The following is a 19,834-nucleotide window of genomic DNA, read 5'->3' as shown; positions in this document are numbered from 1 at the left end:
TAAGTAATTTCTATCTCATTAGACATAACTTTAATTTTGAACCACAAGATTAAAATATATATTTTTTTTCTTAAAATCTGTTTCAAATCAAATTATGTCATTGTTTTTTAAACGAAAAGATTATAAAATTTCAGGTAGTCAATTGTATTATACACCTACTGAGATCAGATGAGAAAAAAAGATAGAAATAGAATATTGTGTTTCGTCGAGTAAATATTCATTGGCAAAATAACAATTAGGAGGATTTAACTGACGAAGTCAAATACAAGTTCTCCACGTAAATATACCACCATAGAAATTTAATTTTGTTTTGGAGGAAAAAAAATTAATATGGTGTTCGTATATGTCAATTTTTTTATTTAGAATATTAAATTAATAAAAAATAATTTAACTTTAAATGGGAGGGAGCAGTATTATTTGTCAGATGTTTTTTTGGCCTAAAGTGGTGGACACATTTTTCAACCACTACTGTCTTTTCTATATTTTGGCTTCTATTTCTATTTCCATTGCTACTTGTACTCCATATCTGCAAATTCATTGCCACAAAAAGCATGGAGAACGGTACGACTACAGGGAGGAGAAGATGGAACTTTAAGGAGAATGAAAAATTGGTAAGTGTATCGGATCTCACAGTAAGAAGTGTTCTTAACAAGTTGATGTGTTGTGTTGACCCTGCTGATACCCGACCCACTATACCTCTTGGCCATGGCGATCCTTCTGCTTTCCCCTGTTTTCGGACTACACCAATCGCCGAAGATGCTATTTCTGATGCCGTTCGTTCTGCTATGTTCAACGGTTATTCATCCACCGTCGGCATCCTTCCTGCTAGACGGTACACATTTTGTAATCGAACAATATTGATTTGATTTTGTTAAGAGTTTGAAATCTGATATTATCTTCAATTATTTCAGAATTTTTTAGTTTTGAGTTTTGGATTATAAGTGCTCGTCTGGATTAGCTTATTTTTAGTTGCACTCTCCATTTTTAAACAGTTTAAATTTTTATAAGTCCATCCAAATAGGCCCTAAAAATGATACTTTACTAGATCTAGACAAGTTATTTATACATACTAAGTAGATTTCTCTACACAAATAGAGAGTTTTGGCTGAAAGCTATGGCTTATGTTGAACCTGGAATTAATACTCAAGCTCCACTCCTATGGCGGAGCCATCTTATTCTTTTTTCAGAAAATTACACTGTTTAGCTAGATTAAAATTTTAGCTTTTCTTTAACGCATGTCAAACTTTTTGGTATTTGACATTTCTTTGGTAAAATTTCTGGCTCCGTTTTAAAGGAGGGTAAAGTTAAATGTTCTGTCTCAACTTTTATAAGTGCACCTTTATCTAGTCTAAAGTTCCAATAATTGAGGGTCACTTTTGTTTATACGTAACAGTACTGGGTAGGGCCATTTTTGTTCCTACTGTACAGTTTTAAGGTCGTTTGATAAAGTGTATGAACAATCTTGCATTAGTATTGTTTGATGTTAGTTATGCTTGCATTAGTTGTACATAGATTATTTCTTATGCATTGTTTGGTTTGGTGTATTAAAATGGCACGTATGGTACAAAAATAGTTATTTATAAAAATATTCTCCACAATTATGGTGAAAAAGATGTAAAAGTGCTTTTGAGGGCCACAACTTAAACTGTATACTCTATCTGTTATTAAATGTAAGTGGTCCATTGTATTTATTTTCCTTGATTGGTTTTTGCTGATTCCCCAGGGTTTTTGAAATAACCTTCAACTTTTGTTTGTCAAATAGTTATTGAACTTTGTCTCTGTTGTGAACATTAATCTTAACTACATAGAATTGTGTTTACATTTGAAGCAGTTTTAGAGCTATTTGTTGGATACATCATTCATGATCTTCAAATTCAGAATAATTCATTTAGTTTTGTTCTCTGAAAAAGGGCTGTAGCAGAATACCTTTCTCAAGATCTCCCATACAAGTTGTCTCCTGATGATATTTACTTAACAAGTGGATGTGGTCAAGCAATTGAAATACTTTTGAATGCTCTTGCACGTCCAAACGCAAATATTCTACTTCCAACTCCTGGATTCCCTTATTATGAAGCTTGGGGTGGATTTACTCAAATGGAAATGCGCCACTTTAATCTTCTCCCAGAGAAGGAGTGGGAGGTGGACCTTAATGCGGTTGAGTCTTTGGCCGATGAAAATACTGTGGCTATGGTCATTATTAATCCTGGGAATCCTTGTGGCAATGTCTATTCAGAAGAACACTTGAAGAAGGTATGCGTACTTCCCCTTTTTTGTTATGATATTGATATCCTAAGTCATTATAAATTTAAAGAGGTGTTTCAATTTCTATCAGGTGGCAGAAACGGCAAGGAAGCTTGGAATTTTAGTTATTTCTGATGAAGTTTATGCTCATCTCGCTTTTGGAAGTAAACCATTTGTGCCCATGGGAATCTTTGGATCGATTGCTCCTGTTGTTACACTCGGATCCATATCAAAGAGGTGGATTGTCCCAGGCTGGCGACTTGGTTGGCTTGTTACAAATGATCCAAACGGCATACTTAAAGAACATGGGGTACTTCCTCTACTGCTTCCACATATAATTTAGATTTCAATTGTAAAGCCAAATTTAGGTGTTGAAGAGCACGTCACAGTAAATTAAAGAAATGTGGAACACTGATAGTATGTCATTGGCGGCTTTGTTACATTTGTCATGTAAAGTTTTTGATTGAGACTGACTAGCATTCTTTAAAAGGAGGATAAGATTATTTTCTAGCGAAATGATATGTATGTTGTTATCTTGTGCTTTCTTATTTTCAGGTCATAGATTCCATCATGGGATATCTCAATATATCTACTGATCCTGCAACATTTATTCAGGTTCGCTCTTTATAATTGAATTTTGTTTTGGTCTAGCAGCTCTTTGTATTATGTAAAACTAAGAACTTAGTAGTGTAGGTGTAATTTTCCACATCCCTTACTGATGTATCTAGTTTCATTTTGTTCTTACTTTGACAGGGGGCAATTCCTCAGATCCTTCAGGAAACAAAAGACGATTTCTTCTCTAAAATAGTAAATATGCTAAGAGAAGATGCAGATATCTGTTATGAGAGAATCAAGGATATTCCTTGCATCACTTGTCCAAGTAAACCTCAAGGATCTATGTTTTTGATGGTATGAGAAATATGGAAGCTTAATTAGTTAGAAGTTGTGTTGTAATCAATTGTCTAATATAGGTCTTTTCCCTCTTGTAGGTTCAACTTCATTTGAATCTTCTAGAAGACATTGAAGATGACCTGGACTTTTGCGCGAAGCTGGCTAAGGAAGAATCTTTGATAATTTTACCAGGTAAATGAAAACAAATCTCTTAGAAAGCTAATCAAACTCTGTCGAGAACAGTAGACAGATTTTCTTACTTGAACAAGTGTCCCTTTCTAGGAGGACTATCTTTTCAAATTCCTTTATTTTTCTCAATGTCTTGGAATGCTTCTCATTCGTGTTTAGTCGTTATAGCTTTTGTAATCATGGGTCATAATGTCATTCAACTCTTTTATTACGCCAGACACGCCTTTAATCGCGTCCAATTTAGAAAGTTCCTACAGGACAAATAGAATTCATCCATATACGTAAGATCTGCCATGCTAGTGATCATTTTCTTGGGTTATATACTTGTCTGATTATCAATGTAACTGATACAAAAGCAGAAATTCGTCAAATTTTATTAGTCTCCATAGATCTAACCATGTTTTATGTATGTAAAATTCGTGTACTTCTCATATTAATGCATTAATTCACTGCATGTAGAGTCACTCGTAAGAGCTAGCATATGAATACGAAGTTTTGTGTTGCCATGCTGTGTACAGATATCTGACAATAACTCTTGGTGCAGGTGTTGCTGTAGGACTCAAGAATTGGCTCAGGATAACCTTTGCATGTGAGCCATCATATCTGGAAGATGGCTTCCAGAGACTAAATGCTTTCTATAAAAGGCATGCTAAGAAACAATAAGCTACTGTCTGAGAAACAACCTTTGATATCTGTTACGGTCCCCTGATATGGAGGACGCTGCAAGATGAAATCAGATGTTTTCTTCCAACGATCTATGGTACTAGTTCGTCAAGAGACAACCTGCAATATTGAGTTTGGAGTACTCAAAAACTGTAAAAAATTCTGCTTCCTTTTTCTCTTCATTGAATTCAAGTAACTTTAAAATAATATTGGTGGATATCTCTGCTTCACGGAGTGGCAATTGATCTTCAACTACTCGTTGACCCTCGGTGTGGTCTATGTACAGTAGCTCATACATAAGTTGGCTAGATTTTCAACAATTTGAGGAATGTTATATGTTATTATCAACAATGCACCATCACTAGTGAATGTGTTTGTAAAGATAACCTTTAACTAGCTAAGCTAGAACAAATGTTTGTGAAATGTGCAGATTGTTGAATATTGTTGGGCGCAATTGGTTGCTCACATCTTTTAACTTTACTAGTTTTATACGCATAAAAACAACATAACTAAGTGCAAGTTACTTATATTAAGAGTGTGTTTGGTATGAAGGAAAACATTTTCTGGAAAATGTTTTCCAATTTTCTCATGTTTGGTTGGAGCAAAAGTTTTGGAAAATGTTTTTCAAATCAACTCATTTTCCTCAAAATTAAGGAAAATGACTTCCCTTAGGAAAACATTTTCCAAAGCTCTCCTCCAATTTTAAATTACATTTTTCTGGGAAAAACATCAATTTTTAAAAAATAAAAATATTTTCAATTTCAAAATTTTATTTTTTCACCCGATCCCTGAACACCCTCCCCTCCCCAAAAAATTAATTTTGCTTTTTAATAATTTTTTCAACTTCAAATTTTATTTTTAAACTCCTACCTCCCCCCCTGGCCAGCCCCCCNAATATAACTCTACACAAAATATAACATAAGAATATTGTGTTAGATGTTGGAGGCTTCATGAAAAATTAATATTTTATTTTATCAGAGGAATTAATATATTTTAATAACTAAACACAAGTTTTAATAATCAAAAAAGAAATTGTCTATAAAAAAAGATACGTATAAAGAAAAATATTACAAAATGTTTGGGCGGTATGCCATCAAATTTATAGAAAAAATTACAATTTCAAACGAAAAAAAAAGAAGTAAATAAAGATATGACATCACATTAAAATATATATACAAAAATATTTTCATACTAATTAAATTACATTTTGTTAAAAGTAGACTTACTCTAGACAACACATGCCTTACTCTAGACGAAACATATCATATGTATAAAAAATTATAATCATATAACAATAATAAATAAGACAAACAGAAAAGAAGACATGAATATGGTAAGAATAAAGATATATATATATATATATATATATATATATAATGAATTCTAAAACAATAGTATTCAATGTATCATTTAGTCACTTTTTTACCATACATTATTTTTTATTTTATTTTTACTTTTGCACTTCTTTTCTACCTCGCTATAACAGTTAAGTACATGAATTTTTTAAACACTTGAGATTACATATAATAAGGAAAAAGTACAAATATGTTGGTTTAAAAAGATAAATGACTATCAAACAATGAAAAAGACATAATTATTATTCTATGAGATTTAACATGTCTACCCTCAAAATAATTAATGATAAATACAAAATGTGATTAGCTTACTATATATATCCTAAAAATAGAAGAAAGGTTGAATACAGAAATACAGTAATCAACTATGAAGTTATATTTAAAAACTCAAAACGATGGAGATATGAAAAATAAATATTTACTTACAACTTCATATTGGAGTATATTCATCTTGTAACTATCATAATTTACATATTTCTCAACAAAAAGAAAATGAATATGCATGAAATTTTAAAGAATAAAAATAAATAAAATAGTAAGAATTCATATAATTACAAACTGATAATGAAAATTTTACAACGGATGTAGACTAACCTACTGTAGAATGCAAGATGATTACAAACTTGAATAACACAAGAAATATAAATAATATGGTGTGAGTATGTTTGATACTTACAAAAACTACAAAATACTTACAAGCATAAACTACAAAATACTTACAAGCATAAACTTATGCATAGCAAAACAATATCTTATCCCTAATAATCTTCTATCCTTATACACGACCTCCACTCCTTTCGAAAATATATAAGAACATTTTCCACACATATTTTTTAAGGTACCAAACACACCTAAATTTAGATTAATTTCCTGTACTACTACAGTCAGCAAACACTCCATTATTGAAAAACAAAAAGAGCCAGAGAGACAGAGTAACTCTTTAAGTGTAAGAAAAATTGTGCTACTGCTAAACAATCATAGTAGAAATGGAAGTTAGCTCAAAATGGAGATGGAATTTTGAAGGAAAAGAAGAAGCAAAGACAGCATCAGCTTGCACTATTGGAAGTTATCTCAATACATTAAATGAAAACATTAACAAAAATGATACTACAAAAAGTGTAATCCCTCTTAGCCATGGAGACCCTAGTGGTTTTCCAAGTTTTCGAACAAGTAAAGTATCAGAGGATGCTCTTGTTGATGCACTTCAATCTGCGAAATACAATGGATATCATGGAAACCCTGATATTTTCCACGCCAGTAGGTAATCCTAAACTCTTTTTGTAACTTTTAGGGGAAGGAGAATGGGTGAGTGAAATTACTAGTTTAAAGTTCGAGTAGTCAACCAATTGAGATCCCTTTTCGGGGGTTAGGGTACCAAAAGATGGGAAGAGTGTCGTATAATTGGTATGGAGGGTAGGGATTGGGGCTTTTATAATTTGTTTTGGGGTTTGCTAGGAGTTGATTATTTTTTGTTTACTTTTCCTTCACTTGAGCTCAGTGGCGGAGCTAAGATTTTCATTTCAGTGGCGGAGTTAAGATTTTCGTTTAGATGTTTTGAAAAAATGAAGAAGTATAAATGTGAAGAAGTCAAAGGGTATCAACATCTACGGTCTCTCTATATATATATACGATAAAAAGTAATTTTAACCATGTATAGGGTTGACTTTCTGTTGTAGCTGTAATTATTTAGCATTTTCTTTTGTGTTTTGAGCCATTTGGACAAGGCCATATAGGGTATTTGGATGTGTCATGATGATTTGATTGGTTATTGAGTTGACATTCCGCTTAAATAGCCCTTTCGGGGAAGATCTCAACAGAAAATATGAGATTAGCCTCGACTAGTATAATTGACGTTGTTAATCAATGTCAGACTATCATCTTAGGTTGTAGGATAAGGAAACTGCACCCTAGTATTAATTTCTCTCCATTTAAAAGGATTAAACCGTGATAGTAATGGTTATAGTTATGATTTGATTGTGTTGCACGGTAAGTGCATTGAACTTAAAACTTTTTTCAAATTGTAATCGTACTCTGCAATGGCAAGAACAATTCGAATAATGTTGATGTTTCAAACATTTACCAGGTCAATTGCAGAATATCTGTCTCGTGACTATCCATATAAATTGTCGCCAAATGATGTTCTTGTCACAGCTGGGGCAAAGCATGGAATAGATGTCCTAATTACAGCTCTTGCTGTTCCTGGTGCTAATATTTTGCTTCCTAGACCAGGGTATCCAGCGTATAAAGCACTAGCCACATTTAACCGTCTTGAAATGAGGCACTATGATCTTCTCCCTGAGCAGGATTGGAAGGTGGACATCGATGGGCTTGAAGCTCTAGCAGATGATAAAACTGTTGCCATGGTTGTTATAAACCCCGGTAATCCATGTGGGAATGTGTACGAGCGAGAGCATTTGAAGAAGGTTGTTTCATCGTTGCATTAGACGTGTTTATTTTGTTAAATGTGGTTTTGGATATGCTCATTAATTGTTGGTTTCTTGAATGAGAGTAACAGATTGCAGAGGCAGCAAGTAAGCTTGGAATGCTAGTAATATCAGATGAAGCGTACGGTCATCTAGTGTTCGGTAGTAATCCGTTTGTGCCAATGGGCGTCTATGGAGAAATTGCACCTATTTTGACAATTGGCTCCATATCAAAGAGATGGATGGTTCCTGGTTGGCGATTTGGATGGATCGTGATGTGTGATCCCAATGGCATCCTTCAAAAACATGGGGTTCTCTCTCTCTCTCGGAAATTCTTATGGAAGAAATTTACCTTTTCTTTCTTGTTTTAAGTGACAAATATATATGAATCTTGGAACAAAATAGCAAGTATGAGATTTCCTTTTATGCCTATCACTTACACTGTGAAACCACACATTTCTACTTGCGTTTCATATATACTTCACAAATACAACATCCATATGCTGAGTTAAATATCATACTTTTTGTCTCTTGATCTCAGGTTGCGGAGTCTATCAAGAACTACCTCAACATCGGTGTTGGTCCTCCTACATTCACTCTGGTATATTATACAAGCTTTTATGCAAAACGTTTGATATGGTGTGCCATTAACTGAAATGTTAGACCAATTAAGCACAATGTTATCACCTTAAAAACATGGAAAACTACTCTGCTAACAGTAGTTTAACAATGTTATGATTATATCTTGCCAAAACATTTTCGTGCCAACAACGAATGCATAATTCCAGATACTCTGGTTGCATCAGCATTCAAATTATACAGACAAATATCTTTTCCCATATTTCTGAATTATCACGTGGTGTTTCTCGTGATACACATTATTTTTCATGAAGTATTTTTGTGCTATTTGTATTATATTGCTTTCAAACAATTGAAACTAAATCCAAGTATCTAACCTTGTTCTATTTCATTCTCGAGGGTGCTATTTCTCGTATTCTTGTTGAAACACCTGAAGATTTCTACTCAAATATCATAAACCTACTGAGAAAAGCAGCAGACATTTGCTATGCTGGTCTAAGGGAGATTCCGTGCTTTACTCCATACAAGTCACAGGGATCCATGTTTCTTATGGTATTGCTATAAACACTTGAGTCTTAACATAAGTATTTTTTAAGATTTAGTTTGAAAACGAATCTGAATATATAGTCTTATTAGCGATCATTTCTATCAGGCAAAACTAAACATGTCATTGTTGGAAGGCATCGACAATGATATGGAATTCTGCACCAGGCTTGCTAGAGAGGAATCTGCAATTGTTCTACCCGGTAATTTCTTAAGTTGCATTACTCTACAACATTATCGATATGTAGAGGAAATTTTACGAGCATTGTTGATAAATTCAATGCATTACAGGAGAAGCACTTGGATTGAAGAATTGGGTAAGAGTTACATTTGCTGTGGAAATTTCAGCTCTTGAGGATGGCCTTAGCAGGATCAAAGCCTTTTGTTTCAGAAATGCCAAACAACAATAAGCCATTTTTCTTCTGTCAAACTTTGTCCAAGTCTAACACAAAACAAATACTAATAAAAGTGGTAAGAGTTTGATATGATGATTTCTACATGACAATTCGCGTTATAAGATGAATTTGTCTACTAGTTCAATTTTATACAACTTTGAAATTTATCAAATTAAAAAATATATTTATGTGTCATGCCTACGTATAATCATACTTATGTACCTAATATCGACAATCATACATACCGCAAAAATAAACCACAAAATAAAATCTAGCTATTTTTGTAACAACTTAAAAAAGAATTACTCCCTTTGTTCAATTTAAATTTATGTGATTCACTTTTCTTTTTAATCCGTACAAAAAAGAATGACTCATTTCTTATTTAGAAATAGTTGAACTTTAATATATGTATTTTACCCCTAATAAAATGAATTATACCCGCACAAACATTAATGATTTATTATAGACCACAAGTTTTAAAAGTCTATTTTTAAACTCCATTTGAAATCAACTTACTATACCATATTTCTTTTGTCTAACAATACTTATTCACTATTGACTTTACAATCTTCTTACGAAACTATAAATAGAAGAATGATTTTGTTATATCATCCTTTGAATATAATAAAAACAATATCTAAAAAATGTAATAGAAAACTGACTATAATTAATGATAAGGATAAATTTAGAACCAAGACAAGTATTGTTATACATCTCAAAATAGTATAGTATATAATTATTATAGAAAGAATATAAACTAAGACGAATGGAGTATTAAAATAGATAATTACTAGTTGGTTTAAGTCTTGTCAGATCACATAATTTTTCCATTTAAGTATTACCAAAAACTGCGGCTGTTAAAAGCCAAGAGCACAAAAAGCCCACAAATGTCAAAAGCAACATAACGGACTTGCCTCCTCTTCCCTACCGTTAAAACCAAAAAGCCCAACGGGCCCAAATTCCGCCGCTAAAATATATATATTCAAATGCCGAAAAGATAAATTATTGTATATTTCCTCTAACGGCTCTTTTTCTTGTTTACATTTTATTCAGAATCCCACCAAGAACCATCTTCACCCAAAAAATCAAGAACAAAACGAAATAGATTGAAGATTTTGAAACTTCTGAATCTCAATTATGGATACAACTCCTCCATCTCATCGATCCGAGACTCGAAGCCGAACAAAATCAGCTTCAAGACTCTCTAGACTCCGTCGTTATGATGAAGAAAGTGAATCTCTCACTCCAAGAGTCTCTCTTGAAATTGTCCCTTCACCAAGAATAGAAGTTTCTCCTTATGGTAACGCTCTACCGCCCCACGAGCTTCTCCTTCTTTCTCCTTCTCCTCTTCGAAGATCCAAGACTCGTCTTGCTGATAAGCTTGAGTTAGTTGATGATGGGGTTGAGCCTAATGGGGTTCGAAGGAGGCGAAGGAGTAGAAATTCTGCAATTGGTGCTTCCCCGCGTAATAATCGAAGATCGAGAAGAAGGTTAGAGCAAGAAATGAGAGAAGAGAGGGATTTGGGGTTAGTTGAAGAAGTGGTTAAACCAAGAAAGAAGAGGAATAATGGTAAATCTCAGAAGGATAAGCTTAGCTTGGTTGTTTCAAATTCAACAAGTATGTATCATCAAAATCTAATCTTTATTGTTTTAAATACATATTTCATTTCTTATGCTTAATGGGTATTTCGTTTTTTTTAAGAATCGAAAGAAGGAGAAGGGTGTGATTTAATAAACAGAATTGAGTTGCTTGTAAGTGATTTGGTGATGTGGAGGGATGTGGCAAGATCAAGTCTTTGGTTTGGTTTGGGGTCTCTCTGTTTCTTATCTTCTTGTTTTGCCAAAGGAGTTACTTTTAGGTATATATATTCTTCTCATTTTTCCAAATATCCCACTTTTTATTTAGCAAGTGTTATCCATATGACATTTTTGTTTATTCTTGATTGCAGCATTTTCTCTATCGTATCGCAATTGGGGTTACTGTTTTTAGTTGTTTCATTCTTCTCACATTCGATTCGCCAAAGGTAAAGGCCTAAATTCCTTATACTAGTAAACTATTTAGTTCTTACTGTTGTTGCTGAGTGTTGATCAATTATTGAGTTGCAGAGAGGGTAGAGAAATGAAGCGCGAATTTCAGCTGACTGAAGATGACATTTTGAGAATGGGAAGATTGATACTTCCAGCTGCAAATCTTGCAATTTCAAAAACACGAGATCTTTTTTCTGGCGAACCTGCTATGACCCTCAAAGTATGTTATCTTAGCCTTGAGTTCATTGAACTTAATATTTTTGAACTCTTGTAATTGATTCAAAATGTGCTTGTCTGTTGTTTTAGTTAGTGCCAGTCTTGATAATTGGAGCTGAGTATGGACATTTGATAACTGTATGGAGGCTTTGTGCCCTTGGTAAGAAAGATCACTCAGTTGTCCTAAGTACACACAGTTAGTTCGAAATCTCTAAACAATAGAAACTAAATGCTTGCGTCTTGCTGGTGTTCTTCAATCTTGTGACAGGTTTTTTCATCAGTTTTATTGCTCCGAAACTCTATTCCTCGTATTCTCATCAGATATATAGTAAAGGTAAATAAGTGTTTCAGCTTGATATGGAGATTCTTAGATTATTTCCTGAGTGATGGTTGCATCTACTTTTTGCATTAATTGAATGAGAGTGCGTATTTTGTTGATACAGCCAAGTATATGAAATATCGGTTGCTGGAAACTTGGGGTAATTGTTCTCACAAGAAGATGATAGCTGCATCAGTATTGACAGCATTTTGGAACCTTACCACTGTCAGAACACGAATCTTTACAGGTAATTCACGAAGCTATTCGTTTATTATTTTGATACCTTTGATTGAACCAATTCTCTAAGCCATGTTTACAAAGTAGCATCTTCTAACAAATGGTTGTTACCTTGGATTGAACTTTCACATTGAACTAAAAGGTACTTTCGTGGTTCTTGGAAGCATTCATAAGATCATCATTTGTACAATTTAGCACCTTTCTAATACAAGTGGAAGCTCCCAACCTTAGATTGAACTTTCACACTGAACTAAAAAGTGTTTTTTTTTTTCCGTTCCTTGGCACGCTCATAAGTCATTTATACAATAAGCATCTTTCTACCAAATGGAAGTTTCATTTCCTCCACACTGAACTTAAGTAGTGTTTCTTTCGGTTCTTGGCATCATTTATAAGCCATTTATACAATTAGCATCTTTCTAACTAAAGGAAGTTTCCTACCTCGGAATTCCACTCTTAACTTAAAAAGTGTTTTTCTTTCCGGTTCTTGGCATCATTCATAAGCCATTGATATAATTACAACCTTTTTAACAAATGAAAGTTACTTACCTTGGATTCAACTTCTACACTGAACTTAGAAAGTGTTTTTCTTTCCGGTTCTTGGCATCATTCATAAGCCATTGATATAATTACCATCTTTCTAACAAATGAAAGTTACTTACCTTGGATTGAACTTCCACACTGAACTTAAAAAAGTGTTTTTCTTTCCGGTTCTTGGCATCATTCATAAGCCATTGATATAAACCATCTTTCTATCAAACGAAAGTTACTTACCTTGGATTGAACTTCCACACTGAACTTAAAAAAGTGTTTTTCTTTCCGGTTCTTGGCATCATTCATAAGCCATTGATATAATTACCATCTTTCTAACAAACGAAAGTTACTACCTTGGATTGAACTTCTACACTGAACTTAGAAAATGTTTTTCTTTCCGGTTCTTGGAATCATTCGTAAGCCATTGATATAATTACCATCTTTCTAACAAATGAAAGTTACTTAACTTGGATTGAACTTCTACACTGAACTTAGAAAGTGTTTTTTCTTTCCGGTTCTTGGCATCATTCAAAAGCCATTGATATAATTACCATCTTTCTAACAAATGAAAGTTACTTACCTTGGATTGAACTTCCACACTGAACTTAAAAAAATGTTTTTCTTTCCGGTTCTTGGCATCATTCATAAGCCATTGATATAAACCATCTTTCTATCAAACGAAAGTTACTTACCTTGGATTGAACTTTCACACTGAACTAAAGAGTGTCACCATCTTTCTAGCAAATGAAAGTTACTTACCTTAGATTGAACTTTCAGACTTAACTAAAGAGTGTTGGTTTCTGGTTTTTGGCAGCATTTATATGTCTAGTAATATTCAGATACTGTAAACAACATGAAGAAGTAAAGGTCGACGAAGAAATGGCTGAAGTGGAAGAAGAGGAAGAAGAGCAGCAACAGGCATTGGTTGTGTTAGAACCTGTCAAAAAAGGGGCATAATTCTGCACTATACAAAATGTATCACTTCTATAATACTAACATAATAACCCCATCTTGTTATTTTTCTCTATCTATCAAGTAAGAAGAAAACCTTGTTGTATGTCCTTGTACTTTTGTATATCCAAACAAAACAAGGAAGAAGAACTATGGTGCTCTTCTGGAAATAAAGAAATCTTTTCTTTTCTTTTCCACTGTTCTATTTATGCATTTTCTTGATGATAGAAGTGAGCATTCGTTTTCTCGATTCCTAACTTATTTGGAATTGAGGCGTAAATTATTGTTATGTATATGTTTTTTGGGCATTTAAATTGACTCAAGGAATAAAAAAGGTAGGGATGATATTACTTATAACATGACACAATGTGTGTTATTTGTACTAAAAATGAGATGCAAGGATGTTTTAGTGCTTTAAGCATGTGTTACTTGATCCATATATTTGTTCAAATTTATACTTGATCCATAAATAAATAGAACAGTTACATACTTTACAAGTTCCTTAAATTTGCCACTAAATTTTATTTATATACTCGAAATTTAAAGCAAAAAACAATTCTTAGCCATTCACGATTATTTTTTAAGTTCTATAATGTTTTTACGAGGAATTTTCACTTTTACACAATTTTTGAAAGATGTCATTTTCCTCCATTCAAATTGTAAGAGGTTTTCTGGACTCCAGTTTTTTGTATTTAAACACCTAAATATATCATACAATGTAATTATTAAACGTTTTCTGTTCAATTTCAAAAAAGTTTTTACACACATTCTAGAGCACTCATTACATAGGTAGGTCAACCACTTTAATATGTCAATCCTTTAATTATAGACATTAATCATAGTAAAGTCGTCAAATCTCTGTGCTTGTTCTAATTAAAGTTAAAAAAATAATAATATATTTTATGCGATTAACTTATTTACTTAATAAACGCTTGAATACACATGTAAAAGCTTTTGAGAATTTTTAAAAGTATACATGCCAACATAAGATATAAGTCACGTAGCTAATATACAATATTATATGACATTATACAATATCATACAAAATTAAACCTCAGAAATATTACTATATAATGTGTCAACCTTGTATAAGAGCGTATAACAATATATAAGAAGTGCTTATCATATGAGAGAAAAATGAAATTTATTAACCTCTTACAATTTAAATAGAATAAAATAACTTTTTCTGATATATCATACGTAAAAATAAAGATCTTTTATAAAAGAAGACATAGAAATAAGATAACTATTACTTCCTTTATGCCTTTTTCTCCAATAATAAATTACGTCGCAAATATACAATATTATATGACATTATACAATATTATACCTAAATGGGAAACATATACCTAATGTGTCAATCTTGTTAAAGAGTGTATAATACTAGACATAAAATCTTGCTCCAATCTAATCTAGCTGGCGAGCGATCTCAATTCGCGACGTGTGCTTATACACAAATTTATAAGAGAAAAATAAAATTTATTGTCTTCTTACAATTTGAATAGAAGAAAATAGTTTTTTTCATTCCGGTAAAAGTGAAATATTTTGTGAAAAGGGACATAAAAATAAGATAATTGATACTACCAATCATTTTGCATTTGTTTTTTTCCCCAATAATGAATTAAAATTGTTTTTTTGGGCACACGCGAAGACGTGGAACCAAGTCAATACAAGAGGCCCACTTAAAGACCCGAAAATCACTTTTGTTTTTTCTTCACACACCACCGAATTGTTCTTCCAAGTTTTTTTTTGAAATTAGGGTTTAAGGTTTCGTACCGGAAATGGCAACACCAGCAGCGGCGGCGGCGGCACCAAGTACGGCAGCTACTTCCGAGAAGAAGAAGCCTGTTTTCGTCAAAGCGGGAAGCTTAAAGCCAGGGACACATGGACACAACTTGACTGTTAAGGTTGTTGATTCGAATGCCGTCAAAGCCACCGGCGGTGCCAACCGAGGTGGTAGATCATCGGCGTCGTTAAATCCTCGTGGTCCGGTGCGTCTCGCCGAGTGCCTTGTCGGTGATGAAACCGGGTGCATCCTCTTCACTGCTCGTAATGAACAGGGTATGTACAAAATAATCTCTAATTCTCGGAAATGGATTTTATTTGTCGTATAATTTGCTAGCTTTCGTTTGTATTTGTTTCAATTTTTCGAAATTTTGACCTTTTTATGCACTGATTGTGGTGATTACAATTGTTTGAGAAAACCTGCCAATGACAGTTATATCTGGAGAAATCTAATACAAATGAGTGCATTTTATATTTTGCGAAGGATGTCGATCTATTTTCATGTTTTATATTAGTATATACATATAACTGAGTTGAGTTTAATTGTGTTATTGGGAAATCTAACTTGTGTCTTAATCTGGCTTGCTCAGAACTCTAAACAATAAGCTTGTTTGCTGTGTCTATATTTTCATAAAGTATCATAATTATGGTGAAGAGGATGTTTCGATTTGTAGGTCTATACTCTATAAACATTGTGCTTTAGAATCGACCTATTCACCTCGTCTTGTTAGGAAGCAATAGGTAAATCGGAAACTCGTATCTAAAAACATTTTAGCTTACCCTACTGCGCCACCTTCTGTTGAACTTTCTGTTTAATGGATAGGAATGCATTCCATTATCTGGACTTCTCTGACTATCTTTCTAACCTACAGTAAACAGGGCGTAGGTTCGGTTTTGAATGGAGCTTGAACTTCGTGAGTTGTGACGACCTCAAACTTCTGCTCCTTCTGTTTCAATTGGTTTGGCTTGATTCGGAGTACAAGGGTCAAACTAACTAATGATCGGTGTTAATTTGGACATAGAATCTTCAATATTTTTGAAATAACATTTACATTTTTAGGAACTACACAAAAAGTATTATAGTCACAATAGTTATAATTCAAAAATATCTAGAAAGTATTTGAAAATGTTATGATCAAAGAAAATATGCGATTATGGTTGAAATAGTAACTCAGACAAACAAATGGGAACAAATGAGTAGCTATTAACCCCTCTTTTTAAGATAGCAAATACTTAAACATTTTCTTTTCATGGAGAAATGTTGGTTTATTACATCTTACCCTACTCAGACTCCACTTGAGGGATTACATGAGTTATGTTGTTGATGAAGAAATATTGCTTTATGCTATTTATGTGTTTGACATGTCTATTTGACTACATTGATGATTCATTTGTTTATTGAGATCTGAGGCTGCCTGTAAAATATACATATCTATTGGCCATTGGAGTTTGTCATGCCTTGAACTGTTTGATGTGGTTCTGTGCCCAAACCAGAGTACTTACTTTTTTTTTCCCGGTAAATTGTGATGGTTTTATGTTCTGGATTTTCACGTATTTCCTTTCTTATTCAGTTGATATGATGAAGCCTGGGTCGACTGTCATTCTGCGAAATGCAAAGATAGACATGTTCAAGGGTGCCATGCGACTTGCAGTAGACAAATGGGGTCGTGTTGAGGTTACTGAACCAGCTGATTTTGATGTTAACCAGGAGAACAACCTTTCTTTAGTCGAGTATGAACTGGTTAACGTGGAAGAGTAGACAGGCTCATGGGAAATGATAGTTTGAAGTTACCGTCGAATTCTTGTTCTCAATGTGAATTATTATTATGCATCTCTGGAATTTCCTTGGATTAATGAGCAAAGATGCCCATATTTTTTAGCTCATGATGATCCTATGGCATCAACATCATATGATGGTGTTGCTTTGTTCACTTGGTTGGTTGACTAGTTTTAAAGCGTGGGATTTTTACTTTTCAGTCATTTCCCGTGTTGTATGAGGTAAAAACAACTTGCTAAGAATGGGTATTTATTATGTCTTTGTATTTCTAACTTTTTTGTTACACATAACTTGTTTTATAAAAGAAGCTGACTATTATGTATCAACTATATGTGCAATTTCATTTGTCAATTTCCAAAATTTCATGTAGTTAACACTGATCATATGTCATTGTCCCAAGCTGATTGATCAACAAGAAGTTGGTGTTACCACAAAGTTCATCTTAGAAACATTATAAGCTAAGTCGAGTTTGTCATGCTTTGAATTATTTGATGTGATTTTGTGGCTGTTGCAAGTAAATTATTCAGTGGTGTCAATTGGGGGATTTGTGGACTTTCAGCTTGTCTTAATAGGTTTCGTATCATGCCAATTCGAATTTTTTTGTTCTGTTGAGTATGCTCCCACTGTAGCATAAAGATAACGTATTTTTTGTAGAAAAAAAGAAGTTAAATATGGTTGAGTGGCCATCTTTATTTAGGGAAATTTTTAGAAAAAACACAATGTTCTAACTTATTTTGTAAAAATATAGCTCACAACTTACATAACAATTCTTTAGCCCAATTTTTTTTTTAGCTCATTCCCAATAGGAAAACATTTTTGTCGTAATAATAGTTTGCACAAAACCACGTTTCTAGTAATCATCCTACCACTATTTTACTATTTTCTTATAACGGTATTTAAAAATGGGTAACTTTTACATATAGCAAACATAAAATTTATATTTGTATGCTATAACAAAAGTTTGCATAATTGTTTTCCATAACAAACATATATATGTATAATTCGCTATACATATACAATTGAAGCGAATTGTATAAAACGAAGTGTATAAAACGAGATAAAGAAAGAGATTTGGGCAGAGAATTGCATAAACGAAGTGTAAAAAACGAATTGTATAATTATAAGTGTATAGAACGATCATATACAATTTGAATTTGTATAAAATGAGAAAGAGAGAAAGGCAAAAGAGACTTGGTAAGGGAATATACAATTGAATCGAATTGTATAAAACGAGAAAGAGAGAAATTATATACAATTTGAATTTGTATAAAACGAGAAAGAGAGAGAGGCAAAAGAAACTGGACAGGGGAGTATTTTTATTGTATAATTATATAGGACGAAAATATATGTATTTGCATGTGTATATACAATTTTCTCTCGCTTTATACAAGCAAAAACCCAATTTATACATTTTTTTCTGTTTGTATAAGAGAGAGCGGCGAGCGAGATTAGGGAGAGTGGCGAGCGAGATCTGGGAGAGGGGAGAGAGAGGGCAACAAAAATATATGTATTTATACAATTTCATGTAGCTTTATACTTATAGAAACAGATTTTATACACTTGTGTTTGGATAAAAGTGAGAGGAAGCGAGCGAGAGATGGAGCGAGAAAGGAGAGTGGCGAGCGAGATCTGGGAGAGGGAGAGAGAGGAGAACAAAAATATATGTATTTATACAATTTCCTCTAGCTTTATACATATAGAAACAGATTTTATACACTTGTAATTGGATAAAAGTGAGAGGAAGCGAGCGAGAGATTGAGGGAGAGAGGTGACTGACAAATAGTTGCTACGGGGCACAATTAAATAAAAGGGTGGTTATAGCAATTAATTTGATTTATTAGTTTGCCGTTATATACAATTTTCCCTTTAAAAATTCTGGTGTACAACATTATACATAGATATACAATATATACCACTTTGTTTTATAACAATGTTTATAAATTTTGATATACAAAATTATACACTTAATATACAACGATATATAAAATTCTATAAGCTGTTTATACACACATATACACTAATATACAATATTGTACTACTATACAAAATCTGCTTCGTCTTCTTTCTTGAATTTTAGCACTAGATTCATCCGAAACACCTAAAAAAAAACTACACCAAATCACTCTAAATTTCAAATCTAGGTTCCTTAATAAGTATCTAATTGTTTGTAGCAATACTCACTCGAAAAGAAGCTATTTAAAAAATACAATTTTCAAAAAATTTAAATTTCGAGCTAATCACAAAAAATGAAAGAAATAGTAAATTTGAACTCTGTAATCTCGGGAAGAAGCAATATAAATATACTATAAATAAAAAATATTTACTATTTATAGCAAGTAATATTTTTTTTTCACTTGATTACTTTTATACATTTATAATACACTTTTAACTCATATTACAAAAAATAATTCATGTGATACAAGTTTTATTGATGGATAACACATTTTAATACACTTATAATACAAGTCAAACCCCCAACATATAAGCAACGATATCGTATTATTTCTCACACCTATAAATTGGTTTTCAGAACTTTACAATTTTTTTGATAAAATGAAATCCCAAAATAAAAAATTGTTCGAGTAATTCAACAGGCCTTTGTCAACAATGCACTACATTCAATTACAACTGTCCACAATACTAAGAGAATCGTTATCTTACTCAAATGAATAATCTATCTATGTATCTCAAATATACTGTGAGAATACTGA

At 32.8% G+C, this 19,834-nt stretch overlaps 4 protein-coding genes across 6 annotated transcripts; all 4 read left to right on the top strand.

The window, feature by feature from the left end:
- Positions 1 to 551: 551 nt before the first annotated feature.
- LOC107026415 (tyrosine aminotransferase-like) lies at positions 552 to 3,984 on the top strand. Its single transcript, NM_001323447.1, is given in 7 exon segments — positions 552 to 832; positions 1,911 to 2,250; positions 2,333 to 2,551; positions 2,797 to 2,856; positions 2,995 to 3,150; positions 3,231 to 3,324; positions 3,866 to 3,984. Coding segments are annotated over 7 exon segments (1,269 nt in total).
- Positions 3,985 to 6,101: 2,117 nt separating this feature from the next.
- On the top strand, positions 6,102 to 9,442 carry LOC107026348 (tyrosine aminotransferase-like). Of its 3 annotated transcripts, none has more exons than XR_001457567.2 (7): positions 6,104 to 6,600; positions 7,423 to 7,762; positions 7,855 to 8,073; positions 8,304 to 8,363; positions 8,741 to 8,893; positions 8,978 to 9,087; positions 9,176 to 9,442. XR_001457567.2 is itself a non-coding variant. In XM_015227290.2 (7 exons), exons 1-7 carry the CDS (start codon positions 6,326 to 6,328, stop codon positions 9,292 to 9,294), a joined length of 1,260 nt encoding a protein of 419 aa, XP_015082776.1. In that variant the 5' UTR covers positions 6,109 to 6,325; the 3' UTR covers positions 9,295 to 9,431. The 3 variants fall into 3 exon arrangements, 2 of the variants coding, with proteins under 2 accessions (XP_015082777.1, XP_015082776.1); XM_015227290.2 differs by having other exon boundaries at positions 6,109 to 6,600; positions 8,994 to 9,087; positions 9,176 to 9,431; XM_015227291.2 differs by lacking the exon at positions 9,176 to 9,442 and having other exon boundaries at positions 6,102 to 6,600; positions 8,978 to 9,088.
- On the top strand, positions 9,228 to 13,754 carry LOC107026349 (reticulon-like protein B17). The gene is made up of 9 exons (XM_015227292.2): positions 9,228 to 9,355; positions 10,333 to 10,897; positions 10,982 to 11,138; positions 11,229 to 11,303; positions 11,386 to 11,527; positions 11,614 to 11,683; positions 11,792 to 11,857; positions 11,967 to 12,089; positions 13,425 to 13,754. The coding sequence occupies exons 2-9, from the start codon at positions 10,417 to 10,419 to the stop codon at positions 13,565 to 13,567; spliced, it is 1,257 nt and encodes a 418-aa protein (XP_015082778.1). The 5' UTR covers positions 9,228 to 9,355; positions 10,333 to 10,416; the 3' UTR covers positions 13,568 to 13,754.
- A 1,506-nt stretch (positions 13,755 to 15,260) lies between these two features.
- Positions 15,261 to 17,449, top strand: LOC107024068 (uncharacterized protein At4g28440). The gene is made up of 2 exons (XM_015224955.1): positions 15,261 to 15,622; positions 16,918 to 17,449. The coding sequence occupies exons 1-2, from the start codon at positions 15,343 to 15,345 to the stop codon at positions 17,103 to 17,105; spliced, it is 468 nt and encodes a 155-aa protein (XP_015080441.1). The 5' UTR covers positions 15,261 to 15,342; the 3' UTR covers positions 17,106 to 17,449.
- The last annotated feature ends 2,385 nt before the right edge of the window (positions 17,450 to 19,834 follow it).

Source organism: Solanum pennellii, chromosome 7, assembly GCF_001406875.1.
Source record: "Solanum pennellii chromosome 7, SPENNV200".
In the NCBI taxonomy this organism is placed as follows: domain Eukaryota; kingdom Viridiplantae; phylum Streptophyta; class Magnoliopsida; order Solanales; family Solanaceae; genus Solanum; species Solanum pennellii.
The sequence above is the reverse complement of the archived record's forward strand: the minus strand, read 5'-3'. Positions and strand labels throughout refer to the sequence as shown.

Excerpts from the sequence above, each read along its gene's own strand:
- LOC107026349 (XM_015227292.2), top strand. The coding sequence starts at position 10,417 with ATGGATACAACTCCTCCATCTCATCGATCCGAGACTCGAAGCCGAACA. Across the intron at positions 11,528-11,613 it reads AACCTGCTATGACCCTCAAA|TTAGTGCCAGTCTTGATAAT; the intron begins GTATGTTATCTT and ends CTGTTGTTTTAG. Across the intron at positions 11,684-11,791 it reads ATGGAGGCTTTGTGCCCTTG|GTTTTTTCATCAGTTTTATT; the intron begins GTAAGAAAGATC and ends ATCTTGTGACAG.
- LOC107026348 (XM_015227290.2), top strand. The coding sequence starts at position 6,326 with ATGGAAGTTAGCTCAAAATGGAGATGGAATTTTGAAGGAAAAGAAGAA. Across the intron at positions 6,601-7,422 it reads GATATTTTCCACGCCAGTAG|GTCAATTGCAGAATATCTGT; the intron begins GTAATCCTAAAC and ends AACATTTACCAG. Across the intron at positions 9,088-9,175 it reads ATCTGCAATTGTTCTACCCG|GAGAAGCACTTGGATTGAAG; the intron begins GTAATTTCTTAA and ends AATGCATTACAG.
- LOC107024068 (XM_015224955.1), top strand. The coding sequence starts at position 15,343 with ATGGCAACACCAGCAGCGGCGGCGGCGGCACCAAGTACGGCAGCTACT. Across the intron at positions 15,623-16,917 it reads CACTGCTCGTAATGAACAGG|TTGATATGATGAAGCCTGGG; the intron begins GTATGTACAAAA and ends TTTCTTATTCAG.